This window comes from Elephantulus edwardii, unplaced genomic scaffold, assembly GCF_000299155.1.
Source record: "Elephantulus edwardii isolate Elephantulus edwardi_28Jun2011 unplaced genomic scaffold, EleEdw1.0 scaffold00267, whole genome shotgun sequence".
Classification (NCBI taxonomy): Eukaryota; Metazoa; Chordata; class Mammalia; order Macroscelidea; family Macroscelididae; genus Elephantulus; species Elephantulus edwardii.
This window is the reverse complement of record NW_006400017.1, coordinates 47,742-58,549: the sequence shown is the minus strand read 5'-3', so window position 1 is coordinate 58,549 and position 10,808 is coordinate 47,742. Positions and strand designations below refer to the sequence as shown.

General features: G+C 45.8%; 1 protein-coding gene across 2 annotated transcripts in view; it reads left to right on the top strand.

Annotated features, from left to right (window-relative positions):
* The window catches only part of TRPV3 (transient receptor potential cation channel, subfamily V, member 3), a 41,747-nt gene that overhangs the window by 22,928 nt on the left and 8,011 nt on the right, over positions 1-10,808 (top strand). For both annotated transcript variants that reach the window (XM_006899745.1, XM_006899744.1), the window contains exons 8-12: positions 2,503-2,679; positions 3,633-3,791; positions 4,540-4,641; positions 6,442-6,515; positions 8,040-8,205. In XM_006899745.1, the coding sequence (XP_006899807.1) occupies positions 2,503-2,679; positions 3,633-3,791; positions 4,540-4,641; positions 6,442-6,515; positions 8,040-8,205 (678 nt within the window). The remainder of the gene's footprint in view (positions 1-2,502; positions 2,680-3,632; positions 3,792-4,539; positions 4,642-6,441; positions 6,516-8,039; positions 8,206-10,808) is intronic.

The window sequence follows — 10,808 nt, the reverse complement described above, 5'->3', positions numbered from 1 at the left end:
CTCTCCCCTCTCTCTCCCTCTCCCTTTCCCTCTCCCTCTTCCTCTCCCTCTCTCAGAACCATCTTGAAAAGAGTCTTGGGGTCAGGGGGAGCTTTGTAACGGAGGGTCTCACTTGGTAAGGTGGTTAGCAAGGATTCCCTGGGTTGCAAAGTTTCTGAGTGGTGCAGATGGTTTAGACACTTGACCACTAGCTGAAAGGTTTGTGGTTCAAAACCACTCAGAAGCACCTTGGAAGACAGGCCCAGTGATCCACTTTTGAAAGACCACAGCCTTGGAAACCCTGTGAAGCTGTTTATTCTGCACACACTTGAGTTTTCTTGAGTCACAACTGGTTTGATGGACAGGCGTTCCAGCAGGGCTGCTGTGCTATGGAGAGATTGGGACATGCCTGTCAGGTGGTGCGCCAGGTCCCCAGCAGAGCACTTGGCTGCTTGGGGCTCTTTGTAATGTGGTTCAAGAACTTTAGGTTTACTTAGCTTGGTGCTGTGGTAAAGATTCCTCCAGGGATACGTCTGAATCTCTGTCTGTTTGTCTTATGTTTGACTTATGACTTGGTCTAAAGTCAAGGTTGAGACCCCCGATTGGGATTGAGCTCATAGCTTCTGAAGGGACAGATCCCTGGGATCTAAGCCTTCTCCTAGCTCTCGCTGAACTAGGAGAGGAGGGCTCTTGGATGGGTGAGTCAGTGAGCAGGCTCAGCTGTGCCAGCCTCAGGGCAGCTGACTGCAGAGGCAAGACTGAGGGCCTTGGGTCTTATCCCAGTGATCATGGCTGAGGCCCACAAGGGACTTTTTTATTCTCTTGTTGGGGGAGGAAGGAATAGGGAATGTCTTTAACAGAGGAGGAATTGTATGTCTGCTGCCCCATCTCTGGCCCAATCCAGGGATCCATTCTTTGGGAGAGTCAGGCTGTGGTTGCAGGCTGAGCTTCCACCAATGGCCTTTGCCTTGCATGCCCTTGTGGTATTTGCTCTCCTGCCCAAGGACTCCAGCCCAAGGACAAAGCTCCCTGCACCAGGATCCCCTTGTTTGCTAGAATAATGGGCTCCTGTAGCCAGTCCAGGACAGGCACCCAACCCTTGCCCTGCCTCCTTCTCTCCTTCATCTCTTGTCATTTGGAGAACATTTTGTGATGCTACTCAAGCTGGCCATGATGTGAGGAGTGGAGGGTACAGTGATGTCTAAGAGACACAGACCTTGCACTTAGGACTTTCCTGGACTGGAACACTGCATGGGGAGACCCAGGCCTGTTGCTTGGAGCTCTCTGCCAGGCTAGTGGGAACAGGGTACAGAACAGGCTTCCAGATGAGATAAGGTGGAAACCCTACTGCTTGGTGCCACCCTCCCTTGGATCTTTATGGTGTTCCAGGAAGCCCTTGTCCTTATCCTAGGGTAACCCATCTTTTTTTTTTTTAAAGTTTTAATTTTCTAGTTTAATTTTTTTTTTTAAATTTAGGTTGTTTATTTTTCATTTCAATGAACATCTACAGAGATTTCGGAATTCCATTCATTCATTGTTGCACCCTTCTCCCCGCATCTTTTGAAAAGTAGTGCTGGAAGGCAGTGACTCAATATCTGAACTTTGGAATTACCCAGGGAGCCTTACAAAATATCAACACCTACCGAAGAGTCCCCGGGCATTGCAAATAGTTAGTGGACTTTAACTGCTAAACAAAAGGTCAGAAGTTCAAACCCACATAGAGGTGCCTCAGAACAGTCTGGTGAGCTGTATTTAAAAATCAGCTGTAGAAAAATTTAGTGAAATATGGTTATGGTTCTACTCTCACATATGTAGTGTTGCCATGAGCTAAATTTGACTCGAGAGCAACTGGTTTGGTTTTTTTGAGGATCCTCTGAAGTCCTAGTGACTCTAATATGCAGCAGACTTTGCAGATCACTGATATAGAGGGTGGGTCTGGCAGAGCATCCCATAAAGTGAGGTCTCTGTCACCACCTGCCTGCCAGAGCCTTAGCAGGAGGGCTCTTGGCTGAGGATGAGTTGGGGAAGTTGGAGAAACTACCATCTTGTCAAGTCCAGGAAGCTCTAGTGGCCTAGGGAGAAAGAAATTGTGCTGCCAACACAAAGGCAGGTGCTCCTCAAGAGAAAGGTGGGCAGTTTCTGAACACCTGATGGAGGGCCAGCTGAGATGGTTCTGACTTCCTGGGAATGAGTGGGGGAGAGGGAATGTCAAGTTGAGACCAAATGAACATCACTTCTCAAAATTGTCAGTTCCTTAGATTTGCCATAGAACTGGTGGTACAAGGATAAAGAGCCAATGATAGGATATTCCCAGTGTGCAAAAGGCTTTTGTACTTTTTGTCCCTAGGTTCACAGGGGAATGAGTAGGAGATCAGCTTTAGACTCACTCATTAGTCAGACAAAGCTGAGACAAAGCTGGCCTGAGGTGAAGATGGGAGCATCTTCTCAGACCAGCATGGGTAGTGCGGGTCCTACCCTGCTGGCTCTGAACCCCACTCTGTGGCTCTTTTCTTCCTGTCCCAGATCCTGAAGTACATCCTCAGTCGTGAAATCAAGGAGAAGCCACTCCGAAGCCTGTCCAGGAAGTTCACTGACTGGGCATATGGGCCTGTGTCATCCTCACTCTATGACCTCACCAATGTGGACACCGTGACGGACAACTCGGTGCTGGAAATCATTGTCTACAACACCAATATCGACGTAGGTCTTCTGGGTGGGCAGAGGAAAGCGCAAGAGGGGGGAGGGCTGGACCTCATATAAGGGACCCCTAGCTTGATTGTGTGTGGTGTCTCCCCCTGTGCCTCCCCCTCCTTGCCTCTGTGTGCATGGTCTGGCAAAAAAAGAACAGAACTCAGAGCAAGTGAGGGCTCTACTGTGCCCCATTAACTTTGAATTGTTGACCTTAGTGATGGGAGGCCTCCTGTATCCAGAATCCTAGGCTGTTTGGATGTGAAGAAAATTGATGTTGATCTCAGTCTTATTTTCCCTTCGTTTCCCTGCTGATTGTATATGACCAGGCTTAGAATACCCTCTCCTTCAACTGGATCCAGATGAGGGTTAGAAAGTGTGCAGCTGTAAAAATCAGGGAGACCTCCCTGAAGGAGGTGCAAGCAAGAGGAGTTCCATCAAACTGTAGGGAAAGTGTTCAAAAGTGAAAGGGTTTTAACTCTTGGGGAAAGTGAAACAATAGATTGGGTCATAATCTTTTGCATTTTATCAAGAGTTAAGCTTCCCTTATCTCTCTTTGGGCCCTCACGGTAGCCTGTGAAGTTGGTAGGATAGGGATTGTTATCAGTTCTCTCTATATAGAGATTGAAGCCAGAGTTCACTTAAGGACAAATAGCAAGGTGGGGGCTAATTTGGGGCTCGATTCAGGGACTCTACACTTCCAGCTCTCAATCTCTCCTGTCTCTCAGACCCTCCAGGCTCTGGTGTTTGGCTGCTGTCTGCGTGCTGTGTGTACACTGTGGCAGCAGTCTCAGGAGCTGGGAGTTCCCTCCTAACATTCTGGCCAAACCAGTCTGTGGGACATCACACTTGGCACCTTCTGCCAGGGGTGGCACTGATTCAGGGCTGCCCGTGGGCCCCTAGGAAATGTCACCCCAAGCCCCTGCTCCTTCCTTCTTCTCTGACTGGTGGTGTTTTACCCCTAGAACCGGCACGAGATGCTGACCCTGGAGCCCTTGCACACGCTGTTGCGTATGAAGTGGAAGAAGTTTGCCAAGTACATGTTCTTCCTGTCCTTCTGCTTTTATTTCTTCTACAATATCACGCTGACGCTTGTCTCCTACTACCGTCCACGGGAGGAGGAGGTACAGGTGGCCCTTTGTGGGGGGTGAGGAAGGGGTGTGGATGGTCAGAACTGGAGGGACCTGGAGCCCGTCCATGTTCTGACAGGAAATCTGAGGCCCAGAGGGGCCAAGAGACATACATGGAATCCCCTGATGTTGTTCCCCATGCTTCTAGGGAAATGGAATATGGGAATATGTTCCCAGTGCTTGGTTGGACCAAGCCTCAGGTGCACAGCCCTTGCTGGCCTCTGTAGGGTGTGAGCTGGAGGTTTAGGAGACCCATTCCCTGCCTGGCTTCATGGTTTAAATCTAGAATAGAGTATTTCTATTATGGGGAAATCACAAGAAATCAGAAAATGGGAAAGTCATTGACTCTGCCTCTGTCACTCAGACAAGTTTTCTCCAAACCATTCTGGGACTTCGTTTCCTGCCTCACATGGTCACAGAGTCTCTGCTTTGTTTGACTGGACCTAAGATGGCCTGTGAGTGTGTCTGGATGTAGATGGGCTGGGAGGGAGAAATGCAATGAAGTGTGAGGGATTGTTAGAACTATGCACATGTTCCTTGCTATAGAGTTCTGGTTTCCCACCGCGGGTGGCAAGGCAAGGGCTTCCTTTTCTTTTTTCTTTCTTGGTACAGAGAGTGTGTATCACGCTGGCCTTGGCCCAGCCCATTGATTCCACGTACATCTGTGCATGGTCCCTCCAGAGCTGTTGCCACCCCTGCCCCCTCAAGTCCCACCCTGACCACCCTTTTCCCTTCCTCCCAGGCTCTTCCACACCCCTTGGCCCTGACACACAACCTGGCATGGCTGCAGCTCTTAGGACGGATGTTTGTGCTCATCTGGGCCACATGCATCTCTGTGAAGGAGGTGAGTCAGCCACCAGCCCTTTTGGACTGCCCAGCAGGGCAGGGAGAAGCAGACCTGGGGTGCCTCATCCTCTGCCGCTGCTGCTGGACTGCATGGAGTTTGGAGTGATAATTCCTTTCTTAGGCTTAGATGTCTTAGACACAAGTCAATAAATAAGGCAGACCAATCTTCTTTACCCTAAGCTCTGGTGACTTAGTGGTAGGGAATTGTGCCGTCATTCCAAAAGCATGCAGTTCAAAGCCACCAGTTGTTCCACGGGAGAAAGATGGAAATTCTCCTTCCATGTGATTTACTGCCGCTGAAAAAGTGCTGAGGACTATGAGTGAGTTTTCGTTTGACAGTACACTGCCATCACCACCACAACGGTTTTAGCTACTCCATCTGTTTTTCTGCCCATCTGACATTTATCTATGCCTCAGTCACCCGTTCCCCTCTCCCCATTGTCATCCAGTCATCTAATGACCTGTCTTCTTTCATTCATTCGGCCACCTACCTATTTAACAGCATCCAGACTTCTACCCACCCATCCCTACACTTATTTTTCTATTCAAATGCCCACTCATACTTATACATCCACTGTTTCATCCTTTATCCAATCTTCTTCTATCTACTTACTCATCCAACTAATCAACAAATACATTCTCAACACCTTCTAAAAATTGTGCATTTCTCTCTAACTCCAGACTGCCTCCCATTGAGTCGATTCTGCCTCATAGAGACCCTCCACTGGGTTTCTGAGGCTGTAAATCATAAGGGAAGGAAACTATTTATCCTTATGAATAGCTGGTGGTGGTTTCAGATCACCAGCGACGCTACCAGAGTAGCATAGAAGTTTCTTCTGTCATATAGAGAAGTTGTTATTGTATACTGTTGAGTCAGAACTGACTCAGCTGACCATCCAGCAGGTTTTCAGAGGCTGTAAATCACATTGGAAGATAGTATAGAGTTGGCAGTGCAACTCTTTAGCACTCCTTAACTGAACTCCCTAGATAGATATAGATATGGATATGGTTAGATAGAGACATATAGAGATGCAAATAGACAGGGATCTCTGGTAGCCTAGCAGGTAAGGAGTTGCACTGAACCCAGAGGCATTTGATTTGAATCCACCAGCTGCTTCATGGGAGAAAGTCAGGCAACATCTGCCTATGTTATTACAGCCTCTGAAAACCCACTGGAGGGTTAGAGAGGGCACATAACAACATGTTGTTGTTAAGTGCTATTGAGTTGAGTATGACTCATAGCAACCTGTGCACAAGAGCTCCTTACCCTGTCCTTTCCTGTGCCATCCTTACAATTTCTGACATACTTGAGCCCATTGCAGCAGCCACTGTGTCAATCCATCTGGTTTTACTAGCTGACTTTTACTAGCTAACTTTCTGGTGGGTTTTCGGAAGCTGTGAATTGCATGGTAGGAGATTGTCTTTCTCCTGAGGAGGAGCTAGTTGGTTCAGATTGCCAGAGAGGTATCAGCTTCGGGTTAACAGTGCATCTCTCTGTACACTCGGCCACTAGAGCTCCCTAGGTTCATATAAACACTCATTTATACATAAAAACAGAGGGAGTTTGCCCTCATTGAACTCACAGTCTGGTAAGGAATTTAAGCCATGAATTGTGAAAATACCCTGAATTGGGCTCAATCCTTGCTTGGAGGAAGAGAGATGGATTTTGCCTGGGGAGGGTGGAATGTAGGAATGTTTGAAGGCCTCACTTCTTGGGAAACCTCCTTCCTCCAAACCCCTAGGGAGGGCAGGAAGGGCCACACTCAGCGGGCACTGTTTCCTCTTCCTCTGGCTTTAGGGCATTGCCATCTTCCTGCTGCGGCCATCAGACCTACAGTCCATCCTCTCAGATGCCTGGTTTCACTTTGTCTTGTAAGTAGATCTGTCCCCCATGGCCATCATCTCACAAACAAGGCTGAAGTTCTGTACTGTGGCTGCTGGACTCTTCTGGGTCCTCCTGCCATGCCATCCCCTTCTACTAACAAGGCCAGGGACTACCTTTCTCCCTTCCAGCAACACAGGCATGTGGACGTCCATGAAGAGGGTCAGAGGGCACCACAAAATAGTGTCTACCATTGGGTTGCAGATGGTGACTGAACTCACCCCTACAAGTCAGTGGGGAGAAGACACCCAGAGACTCTAGCAGTCCTGTTGACTTTACTATAAAGGGGGTGATCCAGAGTATCACTTTTCATTTAAATAAAAGTTGTCATCTTGGATCCTGACAGGTCAGCTTGAAAGTACCTCAGTCACTGAGTTTCAGCAGTAAGCATGACATCTGAGGCCCAGAACAGAGAACTGAGCCATATGTAGTCTTGAAGAGATTTAGTGGGGTTGACCCCAGTCTCCAGCCTCCAGCCAGCCACCTTCACCTCAGGCCCAGGCCAGGCTGGCTACCCCAGGAGCTAGTCACAAAGTCCACCGTATGTAAATGAGGTCACAGGCAGCTGACACAAAGGCTGCATGACTCCAGTCTCTAAATGAACAAAGACTGATTGAGCGTTCTTACCATGTGAACAGAACAAAAGCAACAGTTTAGAATGAAGGCTGAGCTCTGTAGCACTGTAGACCCCACTGAAATCCCTTGTCTGAGTATCTGCAAGGCTGGACCTGTAGGACCTAGAATCTTGGCTTGATGTTTCCAAATACTTAGGTGTTTTGTTAAGTATATACCTTTCTCCTAGAGTCTTGAGCTGAGTTCTTCATCCGTGGGGGCATGTGAGTCACCCAGGTACTGCAGTAAATGGTTAGACCAGCTGCAGACACTACAAAAATGGATAGGCCATGATGCAAACCTTTGCCTAGTGTTAATAAGCAAGAGAGTTTTTAAAGACAGTTGTCTGAATAGCTCATGGTTTTCAGATTTTGATTGTCTGTATTTGTATATATTATGAATGGTTTGTTTTTTTTTAAAAAAAAAGATAGTGTAGTAGAATTGAAAAGGTTTTTGTTATGGTTGGCTTATCGATATTGACAGCCTTGCCATTTTAGTTAGAAAAGGTCATCACTCAACACATGTTCAATCTACCTCAATGGTTCCCAAATTGGAAATCATACAAGTGACTTAACAGTGATACTGACAGCATCCTGAGCTGCACCCTGTACAGCTGAGATCTAAACCTTCTGGGGCCCTAGGAGATCTGTATTATTATCAAGTCCCTATTAGCTGCAGTCAGCCCACCACTGGCTCCTGACTTGCCCTTGGTGACACGGTCTACAAGGCTGGATTTTAGGCACATTTGAGTGGCTCTAAGACAATCTTGTCTGTCTCTTCAGCATCAGCCACTGGGACCACTGACACATTCATGGGGTTTTAGGGAGGTTTGGGGATTTGATAGTCTTTGTCCTGGTGCTGAGAATTAAGTAAGGCCCTTGTCTCCTGTGTCTCCTGAACAGTTTTATCCAAGCTGTGCTTGTGATACTGTCTGTCTTCTTGTACTTGTTTGCCTACAAAGAGTACCTCGCCTGCCTCGTGCTGGCCATGGCCCTGGGCTGGGCGAACATGCTCTACTACACTCGGGGGTTCCAGTCCATGGGCATGTACAGTGTCATGATCCAGAAGGTGCGTTGGGAATGGCCCAGGGTCAGAGGTGTGCGGGTGTGGGGAGGCTTTGGAGAAACCGAGGTCTACAGAGGAGAAGGAGAAATCTCAAGGGGAAGGCCACTGCTTTCTCTCTAATGCTGAAGTCTCTCTTTGCTTTGGTCAGACTTTAACCACCCAGAGTTTAAAATTTCAGGGTTTGTTGGGTGTTGGGAAGGAGTTACACTTTCTGGAGGAATGATGCTACCCCCAGGCAGTGGTGTGCTGGTAAATATTAAGGTCTTGTTCTCTGGGAAAAGATACAGGCAGAGTACCTGAGTGGGATATGCTGTTAACACACTTAGCTACTAATTGAAAGGTTGACAGTTCGAGTCTGCACTGAGGTGAGTTGGAGGAAAGACCCAGTGATCGAATTCTGGAAAACCAGCCACTGAAAACCCAATGGAGCTTAGTTCCACACCTGAGATTACTGTGCATCGAATTCAACTTGAGGACACTTTTTTTTAAATAGCAAGATTTTATTAACAAGAAAGGCTTCCTTTAATTCACATAACATATATTTTTAATATTAAATAGGATAAGATGTTCAATAAGCCATGTGTTTATTAATTTATAGTCTAGTCCATGGGAAAGTCTGCTGTTAGGGACCTCTCTAAAGTGCTGAAGAGCAGTGGTGTCTCTCTGGAGACTAAGGTGCGTCTGATACAGGCCATGGTCTTCGCAATCACCTGTTATGCATCAGAGAGTTGGACAATGACCAAGGAGGATAGAAGGAGAATTGATGCCTTTGAGCTGTGGTGCTGGAGAAGAGTATTGAGAATACCATGGACTGCTAGGAAAACAAACAGATTTGTCCTGGAGAGGGTTAAACCGGGTGGCTCCTTGGAGGCAAGGATTCTGAGGCTCCGTCTAACTTATTTTGGACATGTTGTGAGGAGAGACCGGTCCTTAGAGAGGGACATCATGCTTGGGAGGGTGGAGGGATGGCGCAGGAGAGGAAGGCCCTCTATGAGGTGGATTGATTCAGTGACTGGGATAATTGGGATGGGAGTGTCAGAGACAGTGCGATTGGCACAGGACAGAGCAGAGTTTAGGGCTGTTGTACATAGGGTCGCTATGAGTCGCAGGCGACTCAACGGCACATAACAACAACAACAACAACAGCCCAATTTTGGCCTCTGAATGCAAATGCTTTCTGTATATTTATATTTTAATAGGCCAAAGTCAAATTACTAGCTATTTTTAAAAAGTAACTATGTTTGCAATCTTTTTATTATTAGGACATTACACCTTTTCCAGAATAATTTATAGAAATTACACAAAGCAACTGTTACCAAAACAATATTCAGCAATGTTTTGTTTAGCTGAAATGTTCATTTCAGTTGTAAAAACCATCTCTAGGTACAAAAAATAATTAGAAACCTTATTGACTTTAACTTGCTTTTACGAATGTTGAGGACAACTATTTAAAAATATATGTGTATATCTTGTTGCTATGTACCATTGAGTTGGAACCAACCCATACCTGACTCTCCAGTGGGTTTTCAGAGGCAGTTAATCATGTGGGAGGAGATTGTTCATCTTCATACTGCAGAGCAGCTGGTGGATTCGAACTGCATGCTTTTGGATTGATGGCGCAACTCCTTACCACTAAGCCACCAGAGTTCTTCATGTGTATATGCATATATTTATTATAAATTTTACTATATAAAAGATATATAGAACTCAGTTTATAAATAGGAGCAAAATATACAATAATTTTTGTTGAAAATTCCACACAGGCAATTGACTTTCACCAAAGGCTTGAGCTTTCCTGAACTGTCCTACCTGTTGCCCAACCTTTGATCATAATTCATAAAAGAATGTTGTTAGTTACTATTTAAGGAGCAAGATGAAAACGAAAGCATGAAAACTTAGATTGAAACATCACTTGTCTGTCAATAATGTGAGCAGCAGTTATCAAATACTAGAAAGTGATTAGTGTTTTGTGCTATTCACATATGATAGCTACACACAGAACACACTTTAATCTCCAGTAAGATTTTTTCCATCACCTTCTTTATTCTAGATCTAGAGAATCGATACAACAATGAATTCAACTCTGATTTGTAGCGCTTACCAATTTCAGTGGTGTAAATATTGCCTCCACAGCCAATTTCCAGCTACATTAGGAAGAGACAGACAGTAACACACCATTAGATAATATTTTCATGCAGATACAAGATATGCAAATAAGCACAAGAGCAGAGATAATAGTAAAATAGAAAAGTTATGATCTTTGGATATTTACTATTTTTAAATAGAAATTAATTTCATTATAACATAATTTAATTTTCTCTATGGTGATGGCTGTATTTAACAACCAGCTCACCAAATTCATGAAAAGGTTTTTTTAAATTTTATATTGGTTTGTTTACAAAATTTATGTGTTTCATGCTTTCCTTCATTCACCAAATTTGCTAAAATTGAACCAGTAACTCTTGTGAGCTGGTATGAGTCAGCCTCAGCACACCACTGACCCCAGGAAGCACGAAGGTTCCAGATGTGAGACCCTGAAGAAAGACACCCATGTCCTGGGCAAACCAGCAAGAACAGTAACAGATAGTGACCTAAGGGGATGGAGG